Here is a 25,386-nt window from a genome sequence, read left to right as displayed (position 1 = left end):
GGCAGTGCTTTCAAATAACAAGGTGCAATAATCCACACATTAGGTTTATTGTATACATTAAACAAAGAACATTACTGTATCATGTTAAGTTATATGAGCCCACTTGTTAGAAAATAGAAACATTTTAGAGAGATACTTTTCCTAAGTGGTACCTCTAATTACTGTTAGTTACTTTGGGCATCGTCTCTCTCTTACTTTTTTTTTTTTTTGCTAGTCTCTGCTCATGTCAGTAGTTTGGTTATGGTGCCTTAAAATAATGTTAAAGTGCTGAAAAATGCTTCAGTGCCTAGACTCCAACAAGGGACATCAACTTCTATGGTCAACAGTTCCTTCCTGTCTTGAACTGTGCAGCAGTATTACTTTTTAGGCTTGTTAAGATAATTCTGTAATATGACTTAATCTTATACTTGAAGCAACATTTTATGTCATGAGCTTTTAAAGTGATGAAGGGAAAAATCTGGTGTAAATACAGTAGCAAGAGGAACTTTCCTTTGAGAAGAGGAACATTATGGATTGATTTCTGTGGTAGTAGCTGCTAAGTAGTCATGGGCAGCTTGGAGTTTAGAAACAATGGGGAACTAGTCAAAGCACTAATATACAGTAGTAAAGTATATTTTATTCTTTTTGAGATAGAATAAAACAAATTTCTTAACCCCCATGCTGTGAATATTAATTTTTTCATGATTTATGTAGTTTGTTTATCGATGGACACTTTTACAACAGGATTTATGAAGCTGGGTCTGAGAACAACACAGCAGTTGTAGCAGTAGAAACTCACACGATACACAAAATTGAAGAAGGGATTGGTAAGTCTTTTTGTTATTCTAGTACATGTGACCTTACCTTCCTTGGTTGAGATTTCTTACCTTTCATGTCTTATTTTTTTACCCTCTACCCAGTGTGCCCTACTAATGCTACAACCATCAATTTTATGGTGGCACAATGATCACTTAGACACCACTGACTAAGTTGCTAGGGCTGTCAGTTGATTGTTTAACATCAATTTGTCAGGGTTGCTAAAAAGATTTTTCATCTATAAAAATCCCACAAAGAAAGTAGAGCCTCAAGGTTGATCCCTGTCATTAGGGAAGTTGCTGATGAAGACTAATGAGGTGTTGACTGGATGGCAGTCAGTGGAAAGAAACTTTGAAATTAGACAAATCTGAATTTGTAGCCTGCTTTCCCACTTTGTAGCTGTGTGTCCTCAGGAAAAATCACTTCACCTTTTGTGTCCTATATACATACATGTAAAACATAGGAAATAATCACTGTCTCACAGGATTGTTGTAAGAACTAAATAAGATTAAGCATGTAAAAGCATATAGCACAGTGTCTGGTGCATAGTGGGAGCTCAGTAAGACAGCCGTTATGCCAAACTTCTTCCAGAGGGTTTCTAAACAATACCAGCCAGTGTTAGCCTCTCAAAGGAACCAGGGGACTAGAGATTTTGAATTGAGATTTTGGGAAGAGTGTTCGATAAATAACTGATATTTTTTCCATTTTCAGATGCAAGCACTATAGAAGCAAATGAGGACATGGAAATTGCTTACCCCATAACTTGTGGGGAGAGCAAAGCCATTCTCCTCTGGAAGAAGTTTGTGTGTCCAGGAATAAATGTGAAGTGTGTCAAGGTAATTGTCTTTTCTCCTTGCTGGGGCCTATTTGGGGGCTCTTGTTTTCAAAGGGTATGGTTTCAGTGCCTCTTCTCTCTCTTCCATCATATCAATATTTTAAATTTTGTGACTATAGTCCCATTGCGGCACAGTAGAAAAACATAACTTTGGAGTGAAATTGACCTGGATTCAAGTCCCACCAGAATACAAGTTCCATGAGAGCTGAGAACTTGTTTGTCTTGTTCACCAATGTATCCCCAGTACCTAGAATGGTGCTTGGTATATTTATCAATAAATATTTGTTGAATGAATGGAGTCCCATCTCTATCACTGACTAGCTGGGTAACCTTGAGCAAGTTATTTAATATTTCAAAGCCTCATATATTAAAATATGAGTAATCATATATGTATATATACACTAGAAGGTTGCTAGAAGATGAATTGAGATAATATATGTAAAATGCCTTACACTGAGGTGCATTATGGTAGAGTTTATTGAAAATTATTATTGATAAAAATAAATAAGCATGAGAGCACAATGTGAAAACAATTGCTTATTCTGTTACCATCAGTAGTAACAGCTGTACCCATAGATAGTAGTCACCATCATTGTCATCATCCTAGAATCATTAAAGATTACAGAGTTTCGAGGCTCTGCATGTTATTGGTTTCTACTATATTAATTCTTTCTGCTATATTCTGAATCTTGTCATTAGAGCTGGATAGATTACTTCAGTTTATATAAACAGCCTTTGCAACATTGAACCTAATCAACTGATTCAGGGCAGAAATGAATTTTAGATGCTAATCAGTGTGTTAATCTCTGATCCTCTTCATGTCCTCTGTAGCTTTGTACCAGGACAGGGCACTGTGCTCAGAGAAGGATCATCTTTTCTGACACAAAAGGGCAGGAGGCTGGATAATACAAGGCTATGACTTAAGATGTCATCTGGGTATTTTTTGTACATTGCAAGTAGAATTATCTCTTTCTTTCCTCTTGGCCTGCCTAAATTGACACTGGATTATTTTGGACTTTCCTTTTCACTTTAGTTCAATGATCAGTTGATTAGCCCCAAGCATTTTGTTCATCTGGCTGGCAAGTCCACCCTAAAGGACTGGAAGAGAGCCATTCGTCTGGGTGGAATCATGCTCAGGTGAGCTTTAATAGCAAGAACATACCTTTCAGCTGACTTTGGGGCACTTAGTCCTGGTAGAATCCAGAAAATCCAGTTTTTTCTCTTTAATTTGAAATTTTTATTCTGTCTGAAGGATTGGCTTAAGCAATCCATGTATTATTTGACTTTCATCAACTTGTTCTTAAAATACCTGTGAGAGAAGGAAAATTGAATTAAATTCACTCTACCCAGTTTTTCTGATGTCAGGATGTTGGGTAGGATCCCCTCTGGGCCAAGAAACTCAGGAGTAGATAACAATCCTTCTTGAGATCCCCAAGCATAGGCAGAGCTAAGCCTGGTGCTGAGTAAGTGTAACAATGTGGAGAAGTGTAGGCTGACCAACAAATCCTAGGGTAGTCTGATAAAGTAGAAGGGTACTGTTAATAAATACCAATGATGCACAGTTAATGCAATCCTTGCTGTCATGGTACCACAGAAATAAACTTCAGAATGCATTATATCCCCACCCCATCTCTGTATGCAGCAGGTTTACTATTGTAATTTTTTTTCCCTCTGAAGATTAACATTAGTTGATATTCCTTGAGCACTCACCTATTGATAGAAAATTTTAAAATGTGGTCAAGAATTAAAAGTTCCTCACAGAACATATATCAAGAGCCTCAAAAACATCTTACCCCGTTCTCTTTAATTCTTTTTAAGGAATCTGTCTTAAAAAAATCTATAGTGCTTGTAGAGATTCAAACATATAGATGTTGATTGCAACATTATTATAGTGAAAATTGCAATCTGCTTTAACATACAGTCAAGGTATATCCAAAGTAAATTATGGCTCATCTAAATATATATGAGCATATACTATGGCATATTATGTGGTCATTAAAATATTTCTAAAGAGTTTTAACATGGAAAAATGCTTATAATGTAAGAAAGAAACCAAAATATAAAATCAATTAAACAGTATGGGGGCTAACCGAGTGGCTCAGTTGGCTAAGAGTGCGAGCTCTGAGCAACAGGGTCACCGGTTTGATTCCCACATGGGCCAGTGAGCTGCACCCAAACTGAGCTGCCGCTGAGATGCCGGTGGGCAGACTGATGTCTCAGTGGTTAGAGTTTCCGCTCTTAGCAACAAGGTTTCTGGTTCAACTCCTGCCTGGGATGGTGGGCTGTGCCCACCCGCAACTAAGATTGAACATGGCACCTTGAGCTGAGCGGCCGCGAGCTGCCATCGGGCGGCTGGATGGTGACTGGACTTGGAGCTAAGCTAGCTGCACCCTCCACAACTAAGATTGAAGGACAACAACTTGGCTGTTCCCCTTCCCCAATTCCTCAACACTGTTCCCCTTCCCCAATTTCCCAATAAAAAATCTTAAAAAAAATTCAATTAAACAGTATGATTTTACTTGTGTTAAAACACACAAACGTAAGTAAAATTTAGTGGAAGAAAAAATGCCAAAATGTTGACATTACTCTGTGTTATATATTTTTTAAAGGACAGTTGTTTTCTTTATAGTTTTCTATATTTTTCACAGAAAATATTAATTTTTTTCTTCACATATTATTTTTATAGTCAGAGACATGTAATTTAAACAAATTCATTCCAGATGATTTGTATATAGAAATCAGTAGTTGAATAAAATTGGGGAGGAATACCTTAAACTTTCATTTTTGTTGTTCTTGGCCTGTTTTATTTGCCCAGAAAAACAAGCAAATGCCAACTTTCCCTAAATGGGAAAAGGAATAAGAATGGCTAAAAAATCTTTAGTGAAAGTCAAGTAACATTATAAAAGAGTTTACTATAATTAAAATACCCTATGGTTTTGCTCAGGGCCTGTAGCAATGTCTTGTGAATCCAGTTATAAGAACATTTTATAGTGGGGGTTTAGTATAATCAACTTTGCTCTATATTTATAGGAGACTTGTTATCAATTTTTTTTGAGGAAAGAAATATGCCGAAGTTTTATGTCTCCAAAAGTGGCAACAGATCTTGCTGGCCTACAAATACTAATACATCAGAATCTCATTACAAAATTCTAATTCCTTTGTGGCACTTCTCAATTGTGCTGGGATATGAGGTAGTCTTTTTTCCCTTTCTGGGTTTGGTTTCAATGAGATTCTATGAGGAAATTTAGCTTTTGTCAGGAGTATATACCTAAAGCTTAGTGATAACGGAACATAAAAGAGTACTCATGAGTAGACTAGGGAAGGAAGAGTTGTTCTTGTAAATGTGGGCAGGACCAATGAAAATTTTATAGTCTCAATTAGAATTTTTGCAACCTAATGACTTTTAATACTATTAGGTTTCACTAATCTACAGAGTAGTCTCAGCAACTTGGTCTCTATCCCTGAGGCCTACCTAGTTCCCTCTAGATGAAGTGCAGGCTGAACTGGTACTTCTTGTCTCTGTTTCTGCAGGAAGATGATGGACTCTGGACAGATTGATTTTTACCAGCATGACAAGGTTTGCTCCAATACCTGCAGAAGCACCAAATTTGATCTTCTGATCAGCAGTGCAAGAGCTCCAGTGCCAGGACAGCAGACAAGTGTGGTGCAGACACCCACCTCGGCCGATGGTAGGGGGTAGGAAACCACCTGAAAACCCACTGTGTTTTTCAGTAGCACTTTTCCCCATATTTCTCCTTGTGTTTCTTAATTTCAGTTCTCATGAGTGTTGATGGCCCTGAAAGGTATGGTAATCTTGAGTGGGATTCCATGTTTTTAGAAGCAGATCTTTGTTTTCTTTCATTGGTTCCTATTGGCCAGACCTCCTTCATTATTTCTTTCTTGGCAATGCATGGTAAACATTAGAAAGATGGTTCAGTAGTTATAATGTTTATTTAATGGTCTCACTTTGGTGCCACTTGGTATATCTTTGAAATTCGATTGTTTTGAAAATCCTTTGCTCTGCTAATGCTCAAAGCAGGAATGGTGAATGGTTTTCAATTGCTGAACTGAAATGTATCAAAGACAACATATCCTTGGCTGGGATGGACTCTGGAGACTCTGCTGTAAGGATCAAAGAGCTCTGCCTGAAAGGGTTTCAGATAACCAAGCTGAAGCTTCCTCATGAATGAGATAGTATGGGCACACACTTACCTTCAATATTGTTGAGCTTGGGACTAGGGCTCCCTCCCCATCTCCAGGAAAGATGTAGCCAAGTGAAATTATTATTCAGGATTCAGTTAGTCCAGCTAGAGGCTTAGCACAGCTAAGATTCTTAGCTAGAATATGTCTCAACTACTTCCAGAAGACTTACAAATATGCCTGCCAGAGATGCAAGAACGCTAAAGGATGTTAGGGAAGTACTGTGCTTTAAAAATTACCTCTTGAGGTTTCTTATGGCCAGACCTAATATTCTGTAACGACTGGATGAGTAGAAGCCAAATATCTCGGAACCTAAGATATAATATCTAGCAGTTTGAATTTTTGTTCATGTGACTCTTTCACTTGAAAAGTGAAAAATGCTGTGAAATTACTACTTCCTTTTTACTGGCCAAAACTCCTTTACTTGATTATCCATATTGATATTACTTCTTTGCTTGATTATTGATAGCCTCCAGTGTGTAGAGTCCACACTTGTCTATATTTTTGTCTGGGTCAGATTGATTTTTTCAATTCTTTTTGTTTAAAATCTTAATATAGAATTGATAGCAAAAGTTTTTTTCCTGTGTGAATATACTGTACATGGGTCTCTTTTTATCTGATTTTTTTGGGCTCATTTCTCTTGCTTTCTCTTACATAGGCTGATAAATAAATTATAGCAACTTTAGATAGCCTGGATGGCTAGTATCAAACATGCTTGTATGTAGTAGGGCTCTTGACAAAGCACCATATTTTTCTCCTAAATTATTTCAGGTCCTCCTCATCCTGGCAGTCATGCCCACCTGATTCAGTCTCTTTCCAAAACATACCTGCTCAGAAAGCAGACTGCTTTTGTGATTTTATAAGTTATTTTTCATTGTCTATTCAGAGCAAGAAGAACACACTTTCTTTGGCAAGGCAGGTTTTCTTTAGAAAATCCAGTATTCATCCTGGCTTACTTAGAGTTCTAGTTTTTTTGTTCGTTTGTTTGTTTGTTTGTTTTAAAGATTTTTACTGGGGAATTGGGGGAAGGAGAACAGACAAGTTGCTATTCTTTTGTTCTTCAGTCTAGTTGTGGAGGACGTTGCTTCACTGGCCCAAGTTGGCACCATCATTGCGCTGTTCCCGGGCGAGGCAGATCAGTCGCTGGCTTCTTCTGGATGGCCGCTCACAGCGGCTGCTGGCTGCTCACGCTGGCTGCAGGCTACACACGGTAGCCCATGGCAACCCACCTGCCATCACCGGCGACTCAGGGCAGCCCAGCTCCAGGTCAAGCTGTTGTTCAGCATCTTAGCTGTAGAGGGCAGTGTCACTGGCCCTCATATGTGGGTTCCAAACCGGAGCCCTCTGGCATCCCAACCCAGCTCTTAACCAACGCGCCACTCGGCCGGCCCGAGTTCTAGTTTTTAATATAGGGATTTGCAGGCAAAAGGCCAGAATGTTAAAACAGGAATCTTTGGCTGTGAGTAGGAGATAGAGGATATATATGATTTTGTCATAAAATTCACTAGTCTTATCTCTAATGGACTGCTTTTAGGTAGCATCACACAGATTGCCATCTCAGAAGAGAGCATGGAAGAGGCAGGGTTGGAATGGAACTCAGCTCTCACTGCTGCTGTCACCATGGCCACAGAGGAGAGCATGAAGAAAGACTCAGAGGAAATTTCAGGTACTTTTCTGTGGGGCTCAGATGTCTTGCAGGGTTTTGTGACCTTATCACCATTATGATTATGGACACAGAAGGCCTCTTAACTACTTTTGCTGGTGTTTCTCATGCATATTAATACTAATTATAACTGCAAACCTCTTACTTTAATTCATGCAACAGCCCTGCAAAGTCACATTTTACACATGAAGAAATTGAGATTCAGAGAGGTTTAGTAACTTGCCCAAGATCAGTCACACAACCAATAAGTATCAGAGCTGAATTCAGCAGAGTTTGACTCTGTAGTCCATGCTTTTCATCATGTCAAACTGCCTCCAACTTTGGTACATTTCTTAGATAAACCAAGCTGCAAGATGTTAGAAATAAAAATTAGGTAGCAGGTGGTGTAGCGGATGGTGATTAATGATAATTCACTTAGAGGGGACCAGGACAAGCTTTCCATCATCCTTCATTCATTTATTCATTTAACAAATATTTATTGCTGTCTCTTTTTAGTTGGTACTGTTGCCAGATGCTAGAGAGGAAAATGAAAAGACATAGCCTCACCCTCAGGGAGCTGATAACACCACCTATTCAACTGTTTTACTTTGTTTTTTTAAGTATATGATTAGGGGGAGTATATCCTTTTTTAAAAATTATATCTTTAATTTAATATCTTTATCATTTAAAAATTTTAAATATTTAATTTTAAAATAAATTATTTAAATAAATAATATTTAGTATTTAATATTTAATTTTAAATCAAATTATTTAAATAAATATTTAGTATTTATTTGATATTTAATTTAATATATTTACTAGAGGAAGATACCTGTTCCTGATAGCCAGAGCCATGACAAATTGAGGGCATGACAAACAGGCAATTATCCTAAGTCACTACTTTACTGAAGAAGCCAAATAATTAGTTACCAACTTAGAGAGGCAGCCAGTATTCCAAAATCTTCTTCCCTTTTCCCAGAAATATCCCAACAAGGAATGCTTTGGAATTGAAATAATTTTGAATGTAACACATTGTAGAGATATGCCTAAGTATATGTAGCATCCCTTGTTTACCCTCTCTTATCCCTCTTGTGCCAGAGGACACTTTGATGTTCTGGAAAGGAATAGCTGATGTAGGGCTGATGGAAGAGGTTGTATGCAATATACAGAAGGAAATAGAGGAGCTACTCAGGGGGGTTCAGCAGCGGCTCATCCAGGCTCCCTTCCAGGTCACAGGTAAGTGAATTAATCCTAACAATATCAGTCATTTATAAAACACTAACAACTATAGGCGATCCTGTTAGCCTCGTGAGGTATAGGTATTATCCCCATTTTACAGATTAGGAAACTAATGCTCATAAAAGTTATTTGTCCAAAGTTCATAGCTGGGTTTTGAACTCAGGTCTGACCATGCTTTTTCCATACGTAATTTTTGCCTTTATAAATGGTGCCAGAAAAGAATTGTCTCTCTCTCTCTCAGAGCTGAATATATTGTTTAAAATATTAATATAGATATAACAATTAAATCAAAATTATACATGTGATAAATCTTTGTTAAAATATTTTAAAAATGCAGTTAGAATAGTCCCATATTTTGTGGATTTTTCATATTTAAAAAACACAACAGGGAGTTGGTGGAACCTTTCCATTTTAACTTGACAGACATGTTTTTTGTTTTAAATAGATGCTGCTGTTCTCAACAATGTGGCACATACATTTGGCCTAATGGACACAGTCAAGAAGGTTTTGGACAACAGAAGGAACCAAATAGAGCAGGGAGAAGAGCAGTTTCTTTATACTCTGACAGGTGTGTATAACTTCTCTCTCTTCTTAGATGATATACTAATATCCTTGAGTCTTGCCATTTCTTTGTTGATTTCTGTTGGGACTGGCTTGCTTCTTTCTTTCCTTGCCCCACCCCCTTTCCCTCCCCCTATTTCTTTTTCTTTATTTCAATTCACATAGTATCAGATTCAGCTTTTTCTTTATACACAGCCCCAGGTGAGGTGAAGTGGTGGGAAGTGCAGGAGGCACAAAGGAAAACAGAAAGAAGCCAGCATTACAGTCCTCCTTCTGTATTTTTTTGAGGATTAAGATGTCCACTAGAATGCTCCATTAATCCCCTAATATTCATTTTAACACATTAAAATGAATGTATTAGAACTCTTAAGACCTCCTTCAGTTCTGTAATTCTTAGGGACTTCCTCTGTAATTTTCTGCAGACTTCTCTGGGGGCTAATGGTAGACTAAGGCCATTTGGGTCACCAGCAAGGTGTTCCTGTCTTGAAGGGTAATTTGGGAATCACTGTGTTCCAGAGTGGCCATTGTATCTCCTTTGCAGGTCATTGGCAATTCCAAAGGGATTGTGCAGATGTTCCTTATTTTCATCTGTACACCAAGGCAGGGAATATATAAGCTGCTAGACCAACTGGAGGCTCCTTTGGCTTGCATTTTGGTGACAGGTGACAAAATGCCATAGGAGCTTCTAGAGTTGAGCTATAGTAGGATCACAACCTGAAAAGATTCTGAATTGTTTCCTTGCCTATAATCACACAATGAAATGTAAGTCCTGGCGGGATTTCAAAAAATCATCCAGTCTAGTTTCTTCTTTAAAACAATGAAGTGACTTTCCTGAGGCTACATAGTGACACGACCAGAACAAGACCCCAGGTCTCCTCACTCCCAGTTTACGGTTCCCAAGATTATACTTCCCTCCACATAAAGTCTGTCTTTTTTTCCATAGACTTGGAACGCCAGTTGGAAGAGCAGAAGAAGCAAGCGCAGGATAACAGGCTGAAATCCCAGACAGTTCAAAATGTGTTACTGATGCCTGTGAGCACTCCGAAGCCCCCCAAAAGGCCCCGGCTCCAGCGGCCAGCCTCCACCACCGTCCTGAGCCCATCTCCACCTGTCCAGCAGCCTCAGTTCACAGTCATCTCACCCATCACCATCACCCCCGTGGGTCAGTCATTTTCCATGGGCAATATTCCAATGGCCACCCTCAGCCAGGGCTCTAGTCCTGTGACTGTCCACACACTGCCTTCTGGCCCTCAGCTCTTCCGCTATGCCACAGTGGTCTCCTCGGCCAAGAGCAGCTCACCAGACACAGTGACCATCCACCCTTCGTCTAGCTTGGCACTGCTAAGCTCTACGGCCATGCAAGATGGGAGTACCCTGGGCAACATGACCACTATGGTGAGCCCTGTGGAGCTGGTGGCCATGGAGTCTGGCCTGACCTCAGCAATCCAGGCTGTGGAAAGCACTTCAGAGGATGGGCAGACCATCATTGAGATTGACCCAGCCCCAGACCCAGAGGCTGAGGACACCGAGGGCAAAGCGGTCATTTTGGAGACAGAGCTGAGGACTGAGGAGAAAGTTGTGGCTGAGATGGAAGAACACCAACATCAAGTCCACAATGTGGAGATTGTGGTCTTAGAGGATTAACTGGGCTGTTGGGACCAGGAGATATGTTTTGGTTTGAGATTTTAATTATTTGTTTACTTTTATTGTCCCACTCATTTCCACACAGGATCCTTTTTTGTTTTTAAAAAAAAACAAAAAAATCTCATTACTGTAACTGAAAATGTTGGGTCCCTCCCACCCCCTCATTGAAAAATGGACAAAAACAAGCTTCCCTTCCAGAAGCTGAGAGTAGGTCACTCAATGTTCTAATCTTCTTAAAGCGAGAAAGTTATTTCTTTTAGGGAGGCATCAAGATAACCAGAAACCCTATCCAGAAAGCCCTTTCCAGGACAGTCTGTCTGTGTACACATGTGGTTTTATTCTCATATAGAGGTATTGACCAAACTCTGGAACACAGATCTGACACTGGAAGGCAACCCACTCACACATGGATGCAGAAGGATACTTTATTTTGTATCCTGGAAAAGGCCCTCAGAGGCCAGTGCAAAACTGAAACAAAAGAAAGTTGCACTCTGCTTGGAAGGGAACTCTGCTGCTTGGAGCAGCAGCTTAAAAAGGGAAGTGCTTTGGCCAGGATGGAGCAAAGAAATGCTTACTCCCAAAAGTGCCACTGATGCCTCTTGATATCGCTAAGAGTTACCATCATGGGAGAGGCCAGTGATAAGTGGGAGGGTACATCTCCATGAAGCAAGGAGCATCAGGGGCCCGTGGCTTTGCAGAAATAGAAGTCCAGGGATATCACAGCTGTGCTTTGGGATTCAAGCCAACATTGCCCCCACACTTGGTCAAAGCATTTACCTTACTAAACTAGGATCAATCCATTCATTTGCGAACTGTGTGATGTGGTGTAAATTGCTTTGGTTCTTGGACTGTGGCTGTTGTGGAAGCGGGGCCTCCAAGGCCATCATTTTTATTGCATGATTCCAGAAGCAGGGAAGTTCCTCAACCAGACCAGCTGCCCTTTTTGGTGGGGCCTGTTTTTGGCTTTGGAACCAAAAGCAGCCACTCATTTGGTGCTTCCTCTTGTTCTACCCTCCATCTTTCAACTGTTAATGGCATCTGTCTCCTGGATCCCATGCTCTTCAGCTTTTTGGCTGATTTGGAGAACAGTGACAGGTGCCTGCCTGCCTTCATCCCCTTTTAGATTCATTTATACCATTTCTACCACAGATATTTCTGTGAGATATTGAGCTCATAAAAAAAACCTTAGACTTGGCAGGAAGACTCAACACCCCCAGTTTATCCTGAGGGACTGAGTAGATGTCTCCTCCTGAGTGAGCTGAACTCCCTGGGAAAGAAGCACTATCTGCAACATTATATTATAGGAAATGTACCAGGAATGTCAGTAATAATGTCTTTGGGGTCGGGGCGGGAGGGGTTTGTTTTTGTTTGTTTGTTTGTTTTCTTGGTAGTGTTGTTTGTATATTTAGAGCTGGGTCATTTTCTGTGCTGTAATTCCTTCTCTTTGACCATCTTCAGTGTTTGGGGCAAGTGTGGATCCTGGTTTTTATTTCTTTGGTTGCATTGTTTACTGCAGTAGGGAAAATATAGGGAAACTGCAGACAATTTAAAGGAAAAATAGGTCAAAAAAGAAAGCACACATCTGAGGAGTGGGAGTTTTTTGTTTTTTTTTTTTTAAATTAAAAGCAAAACTTTGACTTGTAGTTTCCTTTTTTTTTTTTTTTTTAAGAAGACACCCACCTGAAGCCATGTTTCTTCCAACAGATGTTGGAAACCCTGTTGTCAAGCAAGTGAAAACTGAATTCTGCCATCCTTCAGATGGCTGTATATAGCTGGAGAAGCCCTCTAACTTGGGAGGGTCAATCTTAAAAGCCTTAAAGGTGAGATTTCTGAACCCCATACAGTTGTGGTTTTCAGCTTTAAAATTGTCTGGGGTTTTATTTTTCTTTTCAAAATATTTAATAGATGTAGCAATCAGCTTAGAACAGAACTTTGGCCCCCTTACAGATCTTTAGTGAGGAAAGTGGCATTTATTTCTTGCTCCTTCACGTTTCCTGTTGGTACATAAACAAAACCAATACTTCTGTCTAAGCCTAAAACTGCCACTTGAACCTAGAAGGGACATCATCCCTATTGTGGGTTTTAGAGACACTTTTCTCTTTCCCAGAGACAAAAGTCCCAATTCAGGACAGAGGAGGAGCCCTGGAGAACACCTACACCCTAGCTCAGGTCCCTTTCTTCCTTTTGTCAGAGCTGTGGTAGTGTGAATATTGTGCTTCCAAAGTCAAGAGATCTCTTCCTCCTAAAGACTGAGCCTGTTTACTCTCACTTTCTAAATATTCTGGAAATTCACGAGCTTTGTTGTTTTCCTGGTCTTCCAATAGCCTGTCATTATTGCTAGATGCTATGGCACCCATTGTTGAGTGGGGGTTCCCTCACAGCCCTGGTTTAGATGATCTCAAATGGGGTGACACATGCAAGCCATTGGTGTGTGCATAAGCATTTGCAATGAATCATTCCTCAGGCTGACTTGGCAGTAGCCATCTTTCTGTTCATTCATTAAATAAACATTTATAAGTACCATCTATGTGCCAGGCTTTGTGCTAGGCACTGGCAGTACAGAGGTGAAAGTATAGTGTCTGCACTCAAGAAATTCGTACCCCAGAGGTGGTCTGGAGTTAACTATATTTCAATACAATCGGTTCCCTTTGTAATCCTATGTATTTTATGCATTGAAAAGCATTATTCCGAGAATTGGTCCATAGGTTTCATCAGACTACCAAAGGCACAAAAAGGTTAAGCCTTTCTCTAGTGAGATACTGAAACAGATCATCATATTGGGGTAAGTGCATGATAGAGCTCTTGGCTGTGAGCTGAGAAAAAACAAAGGATCAAGCACCTAACCCATCTTGGGGGCAGGGGTCAGCAAGTATGGAAGTACTTCCTAGAGAAGGTGTGTCACCAAGCTGATTTAGGAGAGACCATTTTTGGCTAGTTTTTTTGTAAGCCATTTTCAAGTAATTGGGCTTATTAATACAAGAGGAAAAAACAAATCCTTAGTCTCTTAATGTTCTTGCCTCTAGGGCCAGGTAGAGTCAGCAGCATGGGCAGTCTCTAAGAGTCCCCCCACTGGAGAGTCATGTGTTGGCTTCTCCAAGTTTCCATCAGACGAATCCCGTGCAGGACTGGAGTTTAGCTGGTGGAAGGTAAATGCTCAAAAACTTCCTGTCACGTGGTTTCCACAAAGGCCTTAGAGTCAACTGTATAACTGTCTCACCTCGGCCATGTCCCTGTTTGGCCCCTTGTTCTCTTCCCTTTTTCAATTTTCAGGCTCCATCCCTGCCCCCCTGCCCCCTCCAAACAAAACAAAAACATTCCCAGTTATTCTGAAGTAAAAAAATGGACAATAGACTTGAATGTTCCAGATTCAAAGCCACTTCATGTGGAGTTTCTTTTACATATCTGCCCACATTAGGGAAGAAGGACCAATCCTAATCCATATACCTTGGAAATTAATATTAGTTCAGGTGTTATGACACTGTTTAGTGGTAGCATTTAATCCCATTTTCATAAAAGGCACTAAAGGTAAGTTTGTATGGTGGGAAGTATAGGTATTGGTAACATTTGATTATAAAAATTGTAAAAAAAGGGCTGGCCGAGTGGCGCGTTGGTTAAGAGCTGGCTTGGGACACCAGCTCTGAGCAGCAGGGCCCTGATTCGGATCCCACATGGGGGCCAGTGACACTGCCCTCCACAGCTAAGATGCTGAACAACAGCTCAACCTGGAGCTGGGCTGCTGTGAGTCGCCGGCGATGGCGTAGGCTGCAGCCCCTGCTGCAGTGGGCTGCCATAAGCTACCATATGTGGCTGGCAGCCAACGTGAGTGGCTGGCAGCTAGTGTGAGCTGCCAAGAGCTGCTGTGAGCAGCCTCCAGAGGCCAGCGACCAATCTGCCTCAGCCGGGAAGAGTGCAATGATAATACCAACATGGGCCAGTGAAGCGACATCCTCCACAACTAGACTGAAGAACAAAACGACAACAATTTGTCTGTTCCCCTTCCCCCGATTCCCCAGCGCTGTTCCCCTCCCCCAATTCCCCAATAAAATCTTTAAAAAAATAGTAAAAAAAAAAAATACGGGATTACTAGTTCATTGAGTTATAACTGGTCCAGGTCAAGGTAGGAAGGATAAAGAAAAGGTTGAATTCTGAAAATAGGCATAAGGTTGTGATTTACTTTGGGCAATACTCCTAAGGAAACTGTCCTTTCTGAGAAAAAACATACTAGGCTAGCCCTTGCATTTTCAGACAACTTACCTAGTAGTTTCCTCACACCTAGGATACCTCCTCCCTGGGAAATTCTTGTGTAAGTCTGTAATGTACTATAACAACAACTGAGGTTGTTGCACTAGACAAGGGACTGCAAGGGATTAGTCCTGCTAGATTCGGACTCTGCTCCTGGAATGTCTCTTCTTCGGCAGCCCTAATTGAGTCCTTTCCAGGTTTCTTTCCCAATCCTGGAACACCATTCTTTGTCCTAAGCTATGCAATTTGACTTCCTCTAGAAGGCTCTACTTTCGTCCAACTTTATCCATACTCACTTCCCAACCCAAATAACTTTTGTTTCCCAATTTCTTCCATGTCAGTAACTCTTTCAACTCTTGAGACAATCATTTCTTCTCAAGGCCTTCCCCAGACCCAAACCTCCGCATACATCCAGAGACTACGGTTGTCACTACCTAAAACAGCCTTCCCAACTCCTATCAACCACCTGAATTGAAGCACCTTTGGGGTATGCTTATGCAGTGGCCATAGGTAAGTTCCTCAGGACATGTAGATTCTAAAACCTACCTTTTTTTTTTCTCTTTAAAGATTTTATTGGGGAATTGGGGGAGGGGAGCAGACAAGTTGCCGTTCTTTTATTCTTCAGTCTAGTTGTGGAGGACACCGCTTCACTGGTCCATGTCGGTATTGTGATCATTGCGCTCTTCCCAGCTGAGGCAGATTGGCCACGGGCCATTTGACGGCCTCTCACGGCGGCTCACGGCAGCTCATGCTGGCTGCCGGCCACTCACGGTAGCTTACGGCAGCCCATTATAGCCCCACTGCAGCCTACTCCATCGCCAGCAACTCACAGCAGCCCAGCGCCAGGTAGAGCTGTTGTTCACCATCTTAGCTGTAGAGGGCGCAGCGTCACTGGCCCATGTGGGATCTGAAATGTCGGCCCTGCTGCTCAGAGCTTGTGCTCCCAAGCCAACTCTTAACCAACAAGCTACTCGGTCGGCCCTAAAACTTATCGTTTACACTCAATTGATTGGTCTCCCTATGGTGGATGGCCCAGGCTAAGACATACCTGTTTCCTGGATACTTTCAGCCCAGTATGATTACCTCTTCACAACTACCCGAAATTTCTGTTATGTCTTAAAAGCCTCTCAGCCTAAAGACTCCTGATGCCCTCTCAACCTAACGTAGATCAAACCCTACTTTGAAATAGTCTCTGGGGGCCGGCCAAGTGGCTCAGTTGGTTAAGAGCTCACTCAAGAGTGTGAGCTCTGAGCTGAGCAACAGTGGTTCAATGCCCTGCCCGAGCTGAGCTGCCGCTGAGCTGCCAACAGGTGGCAGGATGGCTCAGCTATAAAAAAAAAGAAATTGCCTCTGGGTTCTCTTGCATGTATGTTTTCCAGCGCGGTACCTTTATTGATAGTTATGGCTTGTAATGGGGTATATATGGATTTATTTCTCTAGTGTGAGGACAAGAATGAACAACAGTATTGGATAAACATACAAGCGTAAATGTGAGGAGACAAGTTCCTCATTGGGCTTTGTAGGAGCTTCTCTGAGGAAAGCATACACGAGGGTTTACCTGCATTTCAAAGTATGAGTTGTTTTTTTTTAAACTTCTCTATTTTCTCTATGCATTATAGAACAAACTAGAATCCCACAGTCCTGATTCAGCCCGAAGACTTATTTTGTTTGGCCCATGTTTTTGTTTGATTCAACTTTTTATTGAATGCATATAGGAAAGTCACAAATTACTGATTTTCATAAAGTTTAACAGAACACACCCATAAAATCAGCTTCCAGATCGAGAAAAAAAAATTACCAGCACTTCACCCAGCTAGGGTAACTGCTTTCTAGCTTTCTCAACATCATAACTTAGTTTTTACCTGTTTTTGAACTCTTGTGACTGGCTTTTTTCCCCACTCATCATTATGTTGTGAGATTCACCAATAATGCTGTGTGAAACTGCAGTTGGTTTCTTCTCATTGCTGTGTAGAAACTGTTACTATGCCACAGCTGATCCTTTCTAATGATGGGCACTTGGGTAGTTTCCAGTTTGGGGCTACTATAAATAATGCCTCTGAATATTCTTACATGTCTTTTGATGAACATATATATGCATTTATGCCTACACAGAGTTTCAAACATTAGAGACAGTTTTTCTTTTAAAAAACCCCAGAAGATCTGACAACACTGGGTCCCCATTCCCATAACAACACTTGGCTGGAACTGAGGCCTATTTTAGGTGGGGCATAGCTTCACTCTGTATTACAAATCTAGACCTACTTATTTTGGTACCTTTCTTTTCTTACTTTTTATCTTTTTTTTTTTTTTGATTCAGTGATGTCTTAGGACACTCTTCCCCTAGATAACTGCAAAGATTATTTCCTCACTTCCTTCAAGTCTGTTCACATGTTACCTTATCAGAGAGCTACCCTGACCACCCACCCTATGAAAAACGAAAACTTTCCCCTGCACTAGGCTTCCTATTTTTTTTTTAACCATGCTTCGTTTTTCTGTTGTAGTTATCACCTGACATACATTTATTTTTTTTTCTCCGCTAACTATTGGGTTGTCGTAAAAGTCATGACGTATTTTTTCTATGTTTTTCGTTGCAAAAATGCATCATGACTTTTCTGACAACCCAATAGAATGGAAGCTCCATGAGAGCAGGACCTTTCTTGTCTCTTAGTAACTGCTGTTTCTACAGTCCCTAGAAAAGTGCCTGGCATGTAGCAGAGCTCATGGATATTTGATGCAATAACAATAATAATAACCAATACATACTGAAGGGAAGCTATGTATCAAGCAAGCATTGTTCCAAGGACTTTACAGATGTTACTCCATTTGATCCTCACAGCAATTCAATGTGATGGATAGCATTATTTTCTTCATTTTACAACGGAGAAAGTAACATTTATCTTCTACTCTAAACAATAGATTTTAAATATTGTGTACCCATCAAATTTACTAAACAGAATCTTCAAATGTACTAGAGAATCTTAATACCTAAAAGGTACCCTTCAACGAATCAGTTTACAATGATGTTTTATTTGATAACGTTTAGTTGCTCCTTAAGTTGTTTTATTTACATTAAACTTTTAGTATATTAAAATTTTCAGTTGTAGGATTGGGCCTAGATGAGGATGCAACTTAGCTGGGATTTCAGAGATCTGGGGCAGTGGTTGCTGATCAGATTTTGCTATGTGATGGACAACAAATCCCATTCACCATCTCTCAAGAGTACTGAAGGGGCGGGTGGCTCAGTTGGTTACAGCGTGTGCGCTGAACAATAAGGCTGCTGGTTTGATTCCCACATGGGCCAGTGAGCTGTGCCCTCTGCAACTAGATTGAAGACAATGACTTGACTTGGAGCTGATGGGTCCTGGAAAAAACACACTGTTACGCAATAAAAATAAAAATAAAAGTACTGAAGAGGAAGTACTGAGGGAGGAAAAGTCCACTTCCCTGATGAAGGATTTTAGAACCCAGATCATCTGTCCATCTGTCACAGGAAGTATTGATTTATCACTTTGTTAATGGCCCTGATTGAAATAATGTTGATGTCAGGGTCCCTGGATAGAAAGCCTTCCTTTCCTTGCTAAGCTCCTGCTGTGCAGAGCCCAACCCCATTTGCCAGTTTTTACACAGGGAACCTACTCCATGGAACACTGACAGTATTGTAAAGCCTTTGCCAACTGAGCAAAAAGCAGATATTCCCCGGCTCCAGGAATAAAAATGGAACTACTATGCCTCAGAAATTCTAAGTTAACACTTCCATTGACTGAGACATTCTCGTTAGCCTTTCTGAGCATATTGGACATGACCTCTCATATTCTTGCCTTATTTATCTGTAGCTACCACCCAAGGACCAAAAGGGGAGGATGTATCTGCAAAAATCGTCGCAAATAAATTAGACACACAATCATTGGTTTAATTATTTTTTCTTGGCACAGATGTAAAATTGAACCAGTCCTTCCAGGGGTTCCGTCTTCATTTCCCCTTGGCACTATTTCCAGAAATCTTGTTTATGTCCATTTTTCTCTCTAGCCTATTGTCTTAGATTGAGACTGTAATGTAAACTGTTCCGTAGCACAGTGCTACTTGGACTTTTTAATCTCATGTATCAATAAAAAACACCATTAAAAAAAAAAAGCCTTAGGGGCTGGCCGAGTGGCGCGATGGTTAAGAACTGGCTTGGGACGCCAGAGGGCCCCGGTTCGGATCCTGCATATGAGGGCCAGTGACACTGCCCTCTGCAGCTAAGATGCTGAACAACAGCTCAACTTGGAGGTGGGTTGCCATGAGTTGACCGCGATGGCATAGGCTGCAGCCCCTGTGGCAGTGGGTTGCCATGGGCTACCGTGTGTAGCCTGCAGCCAGCATGAGCGGCCAGCAGCCGCAGTGAGTGGCCGTCCAGAAGCCGACGACTGATGTGCCTCGCCCGGGAAGAGCGCAATGATGGTGCCAACTTGGGCCAGTGAAGCAACGTCCTCCACAACTAGACTGAAGAACAAAAGGACAGCAACTTGTCTGTTCCCCTTCCCCCAATTCCCCAGCACTGTTCCCATCCCCCCAATTCCCCAATAAAAAAAATCTTTAAAAAAATAAAAAAGCCTTAGTTAATCTACATGGGGCTCCCAACATTATATTTTACCAAATAAGGATATTGGCATAGTTGACTCTTTTAAGGAGGGCACAGCTCACAGTGGCCCATTCAGGGATTGAACCAGCAACCTTGGTGCTATCAGCACAACGCTTCAACCAACTGAACTAACTGGTCACCCCCAAATAAGGATATTTTTTTAAATAGCCAACTCTATTGGCATCATTTGAAGAGAAAGGGGCATTTTTGCATAAAAAAGGAGAGAAATAACCTCAGAATAAAGAACAGTCCTCTACATTAAATAAGTTTAACTTTATGAAAAACTCATTCCATTATCATTACCTTTCTCACTTCCTGGATGGCTGCTGAAAATGTCTGCTTCCCCCTCTAGACTCTGAGTTGAATCTTAAGGCTCCTTTACTGCTTGGTCTTTCTTGGTCTTGTTCTTTTCTGCCCTTGATGTCTCTAACAGCTGCTCTTGGATATACACACCTGTGAATTCCTAGTGTCCTAAGGCCACCTGGCCCAGCTGTCTTTTCTTCCTTTAGCCTCATTCTCACGTTGCTCTTTTCACACCTCCATTCAGCGATTCATAAAACACACCTGCACATTAAAAAGCCAATCATCAACTTATCTTGGGATTTCCACAGTGCCTTTAACATTCAATTAAGCTAGTTAAGTCTGCACATTTAACTTTTTAACACAAATGGCCTCACCAGGTTTTCATTAATAAAATGGAGATTAACAGTACTAGGGAGAATTCTGGACAGTGAGGTAAATTAATTCAACAAACACTTAGTATTGGATTATAAAGATTAATAATAAAAAATGTTCTTTGCCCTATAAGCAGTCATAGATTTATTGGAGAGGCAATATGTAAGTTAGGGGTTGGTTTTCTTAACCGGGGGGTTCATGGGATGAATGGGCTTGATGAACTCAAGCAAAAATTTGGGTGTATGTCCATTTTTCTGAGAAGATTCATTTGTCATTAGATTCTCAACTGTGTCCAAGACTTCCAAAGGAAAAAGAAATATTGATGTAAACAGATCATTTTAATATATTAAAATAAGTTACCACAAGGAAATATGACCAATATTATGGGTGAACAAAGAATAGAGCAAATTCTTCCTGCTTGGGGGAAGAAATAAACCTTCACTGATCACAGTCTAGAAGGACAGATAGGAGTTGGGTGGGACAGATGACAAGCGCATTTGAGGCAGAAAGAACTGCATGTACAAAATTATGGGTTCCCCCCCCCTAAAAATGTGTATTTGGGGAAAAATTCAGTGTGGCTGGAGCATAAAGTGTACAGTGAGAAATACACAGGGTCAGAGAGTGGCGAGCTATGGATACCATGTGGACTAGAGAGAGCCAACAGAAGTCTTTAAGTTTTTACACTGTCAGTTGTGTGAAGTCTGTAAACATTTCTCAAGGGAGGTCTCTTTTATTCCTGCCTTTCTAAGGGGGTGACTTGGGTAATGAGGTCTACTGTCCATGAAGAGTTTGTAAAATCTGTCCTCCTTTCCTACTTCTTTTTTCTCTCTTATCGCCATTGTCCCCTTTATATATCCAGAAAGATCTCTTTGGTTTCCACCTTCCAGAAGTCTTAAAATGGTGGAACTAGAAGGAAACTTGGAGGTTGATTTGGTCCAACTTCCTTATTTTACAGTCTTGGAAACAGACTGTGAGTGAGGAAATGATTTACTCTCCTTGTTTCCTCTTCTGCCTCTCTGGCTGGGTGCTGGGCCTTTTGCTCTTCTCCGTCTCTTCTGAGGAAATCTCATGGACCCCTTTGGCTTCAACTGCCATCCCTATACCAAAGACTCCAAGATTTGTATTCTCAGCCCTGTTTTTCTCTCTGTGCCCCAAACCCTTTAATTGTTTACCAAACATTTCTATCTGATGTTTTATGTTCTCCTGGAACCCAGCATGTCCAAAGATAAATTTATTATCTTTCCCCACCCCCACAAGTCTCTAATATTCCCCACATTAGAAAATGGCACCTCATCCACCCAATTATTCAAATCAAACCAGGTATCATTCTTGATACCTGCTTCTTCTGTAGTGCCTTCCCCCCAATCCAATCAGTTTGTCAGACTTTATTTTACCTCCTAAGATGTCCATTTTGTCCATTTCTCACTGTCTTCAGTACCACTAGATGAGACCATTATCTTTTGCCTGGACTTTACCACAACACTCTTCTAATTCCTAACCTTCTCTTTTCTCCCTGTTTCCCACACTGCAACCAGAGTTAACTTCTTAAAACATAAACCTGAGAAAGCTATACTCCTATTAACCCTTTACTAGCCAATCATCCTTTGTAGCTAACATCTAAAGTCCCTGTTTTTCTCCTTTCTTGCCCAATTCTCCAGTCTCATCTGGTCCCACCCTCTCTCTCATTATGAGCCAGTCATGCTGGCCTTCTTTCAGTTCCTCATCAGTGCCAAACTTTCCCTGCTTGGGGCCTTTGCACATGTTGTAACCTCGCTTCCTTCTCTCCTTGTCTGGTCAATTTCTGGTCATCCTTCAGTTTTTAGCTGAAACTCTTAATCTCAGGGAAAACTTCCTTGGCACCCCCTTACTAGGCTATGTCTGTCTGTGCTTTCTCATTGCACTGTGCACAACTGTAATTGAAAAACTATTTGCTTACTGTTAGTTTCCCTGACTAGTCTATAAGTTTAAAGGGAAAGTAAACTCTTAAGATCCTCTTCAGCACATTGCCTGCCCTCAGTAACTACTGGTTAAAAGAGGGCTTGAATGCTTTATCCACACAGTTGCAGAGCTGAAACTAGAACACAAATCCATTTCCAGGACAATTTTTTTCTCTCAAACCATGAGGGGTCTGTCCCATAAGATGATATGCCCTCACACTCCAGACTTTCTCTCCCTCTTTCCAGTGATTAAATAGATCAGCCTTGTGTGTTCTGTTCAGGCTGTTAAAGCCAATCTGGTGAACTTGATCCAGGTTCAGAGACTATCCTTCCTGCAAGGATACTTGCATTTTAACTGGAAACTCCCAGATGACAGAAAGTAACCCCAAAGGAACTAATCAAAATTTTAGGCACTATGAAGATATCACTGGAAGGAGGGAATTTTCATTTCCGTGCCTTAATGGGATTACAGGAAAGTAACCTGCAATGTACCAGACTTGCTTTAATGTTTGTTTGTTTTTTTAAACTATGTTCACAACAAACCTTTTAAGGAGATACTAGTAACCCCTTGATCAAATGAGGGAAACTCTGAAAGGTTTACTAATTTACCTAATGTTGCAAATCAGGTGGGGAGACCAGAATTTAGTACCATCCTCCTCCTTTCCCCCTTCTTCCCCCGCTCCCCCCAGGATAAGACTCCTGGTCAATCCTTTTATCATACCATGCTACTTTCAAGGGTAAGTGTAGGCAACTGCTTACAGTTTATATATAAATCTGGGCCATGGGGTTAATTGGCTGAGCATCTTTAAAAAAAAAAAAAGGGTTACTAGGTTTCTTTTATTCCCTTGGTGGGATCTATGCTTTGAGACTTGACATTTTACTGTCTCTTCCAAAAGTCCATCACATTTGGTGCCTGACCTTATTCATTCCAACCATAAATATGATTATGGGCAGAAAAAATATACTTTGAGCAAAATTATGATGCAAAATCCAAGATGCCGTGTTAGCATTTATTTTACTGTGGAGTCCACCAAAGCCTCCTATATTCAGAGAGTGGATGGTATCAGGTTGACACTTTACAGTGCATTATTTATCTGTTTACTACTATTTGCAATACCAAGAGCTATTAGGAGATGGACTGTCCTAGGATCAAATATCCTTGCCTGAGTTGGGTTTGCCTCCGATTAAAAATGTTTTGCCCATATTTTGGATCACCTCTGTATTCTGGTTCCTGAATACAGGATTTCTCTTGGGGGTGGAGGGACACTATTATGTTCTTCTTGGTGTCAGATACAACTGACTGTTTAATAGCTTTGTGACCTTGGACACATTACTTAACCTGTTTCCCCAGTTGCAAAATAGAGAAACTGATAGCTAGTTTGAAGATGCTGAAAGCCTTTAACGTATTTGAAAGCACCTAACAAGAAAACCTAACCCGCAGCAGGTATTCAAGTAGCATTACTTTCCTTCCTTTCCCAGATAAGGACACTCCCTCATGAAGTCTGTAGATTTATAGATTCTCTGGACTTGGTGAAAGTACATGTAAACTTTTGTGTAGCTGTGAGGTGTGTCTTCTTTGGAAGTAAAATCCAGTTTAACAGATTATTACCATGGGGGCCAGTGACTTCCATAAACAAGAACTGTGGATTCTCTTCCCTGCAATGCCAAAGGGTGAATCTCTTTTGCAGGGGATCATATTGTTTGTGGATGTTTTTGTTCTCTTTGCACATTTTTTTGCAGTCGGCTAACAGGATGGATAACCAGGATCCTGGAGTGAGTGAGTCAGTGAGTGTGTGAGTGTGAGAGAGAGAGAGAGAGAGAGAGAGAGAGAGAGAGAGAGAGTGTGTGTGTGTGTGTGTGTGTGTGTGTGTGTGTCTTCCTCAGGCAGGGCCCCCATGATGTTTCCCTAGAGGCTCTGTGACCCCCTCTTCAGGTTCCCTCCCAGATTGGGGGGGGTGCTATCTGCAACTGGGAAGCGGGTTTGTCTCTCAGGCTTCAGGGGGCGCTTCCTCACTGAAAAACGCGCTTTTGTGGGTTTTCTCAAGCTGCAGTTACTCCCTTCAGGTGTTAGTTAAAACCTCGTGGTGCGTCCCTGGCCGCCCCCACCCTCCTAGGCCCCAACCCTGAGGCGGTGGGGATGCGGAGGACGCGTACGCCTCTTCCGCTCCTCCAGCCCACTAGAGGGCAGTGCGGCCGCACCTGGTCCTTCCCGAAGTGCTTCGCGCCCGGCCCCTTCCGCGTGGGTGAGTGAATGTGAGAGTCAGCGTCGCGCCGCGCTCGCCGTCCGCCTCCGCTGCGCGGCGCCCTTAGTTCGGCTGCGAGGGGCGGGCGCGCGCGTAAAGTCATAGAGACGGGCGTTGAGCTCTCGGGCTAGAGCGTCGCCGAGTCGGAGCCGGAGCCCGAGCCGCGCGCTGTGTCTCCGCTGCGTCCGCCGAGGCCCCCGAGTGTCAGGGACAAAAGCCGCCGCTGCGCCGCCTGCTCTCGCCGCCGGGGCTCATCCGCCGCCGCCACCCTGAGGAGAGTCTGCCGCCGTCGCCACCCGTGAGGATCCGAGAGCCATGTCGGCCAGCAGCCTCTTGGAGCAGGTACAGGCCCGGCCCGCATGCCTCGGCCATTGTGTGAGGCGAGAGGGAGCCCGACTAGGCCCGGGCCCGCCGCCCCCGGTCTGGCCGAGCCGAGGCGGCGCCTCTCGCGGGCCGGGTTTCGGGCCTTACAGACCGGCCGCGCCCTGCGCCTCGCCCTCAGCCCGCTCTTCCCGCTTCTCCCTGGGCCTCGGCTCCCACTGGCTGCGCCGCGTTCCCTCCTCAGCGGGCCTCGTTTTTCTTCCTTGTTCCCTTCCCCTTCCTTGAATCCTAGGCCCCCTCGCGTTGCTTCTGGCGCGTCCTCGGCTTTTTCTCCGCGCCCCCCCTCCCCCCCCCCGGCCTAGCGTGTTTTCCTGCCTCCCGTTTTCCGCCTCCCCCTCACCACCATTCCTGAAGCCTCCCTTCAGGTCTGC

General features: G+C 42.1%; 2 protein-coding genes and 1 long non-coding RNA gene across 11 annotated transcripts in view; 2 read left to right on the top strand and 1 right to left on the bottom strand.

Annotated features, from left to right (window-relative positions):
- The window catches only part of GMEB1 (glucocorticoid modulatory element binding protein 1), a 39,642-nt gene extending 25,156 nt beyond the window's left edge, over nucleotides 1-14,486 (top strand). For 8 of the 9 annotated variants that reach the window (XM_019660521.1, XM_019660531.1, XM_019660515.1 and 5 more), the window contains 8 exons: nucleotides 694-806; nucleotides 1,507-1,631; nucleotides 2,664-2,767; nucleotides 5,162-5,319; nucleotides 7,365-7,496; nucleotides 8,571-8,708; nucleotides 9,157-9,279; nucleotides 10,216-14,486. In XM_019660521.1, the coding sequence (XP_019516066.1) occupies nucleotides 694-806; nucleotides 1,507-1,631; nucleotides 2,664-2,767; nucleotides 5,162-5,319; nucleotides 7,365-7,496; nucleotides 8,571-8,708; nucleotides 9,157-9,279; nucleotides 10,216-10,916 (1,594 nt within the window). In that variant the 3' untranslated portion in view covers nucleotides 10,917-14,486. The remainder of the gene's footprint in view (nucleotides 1-693; nucleotides 807-1,506; nucleotides 1,632-2,663; nucleotides 2,768-5,161; nucleotides 5,320-7,364; nucleotides 7,497-8,570; nucleotides 8,709-9,156; nucleotides 9,280-10,215) is intronic. The other variant, XM_019660539.1, reaches the window with a different exon arrangement.
- Nucleotides 2,774-24,657, bottom strand: LOC109392239 (uncharacterized). The gene is made up of 3 exons (XR_002126016.1): nucleotides 24,591-24,657; nucleotides 20,083-20,343; nucleotides 2,774-2,939 (listed from the first exon to the last, which is right to left on the bottom strand). It is a non-coding gene; the product is annotated as an uncharacterized LOC109392239 (long non-coding RNA).
- YTHDF2 (YTH N6-methyladenosine RNA binding protein F2) overlaps nucleotides 24,286-25,386 on the top strand; it is a 31,480-nt gene continuing 30,379 nt past the window's right edge. Inside the window, exon 1 of the mRNA XM_019660462.1 lies at nucleotides 24,286-24,976. Within this exon, the coding sequence (XP_019516007.1) occupies nucleotides 24,950-24,976 (27 nt within the window). The 5' untranslated portion in view covers nucleotides 24,286-24,949. The remainder of the gene's footprint in view (nucleotides 24,977-25,386) is intronic.

The sequence above is a fragment of the Hipposideros armiger genome, unplaced genomic scaffold (assembly GCF_001890085.2).
Source record: "Hipposideros armiger isolate ML-2016 unplaced genomic scaffold, ASM189008v1 scaffold_10, whole genome shotgun sequence".
NCBI classification, from domain to species: Eukaryota; Metazoa; Chordata; class Mammalia; order Chiroptera; family Hipposideridae; genus Hipposideros; species Hipposideros armiger.
This window is presented reverse-complemented; position numbering and strand designations above follow the sequence as displayed.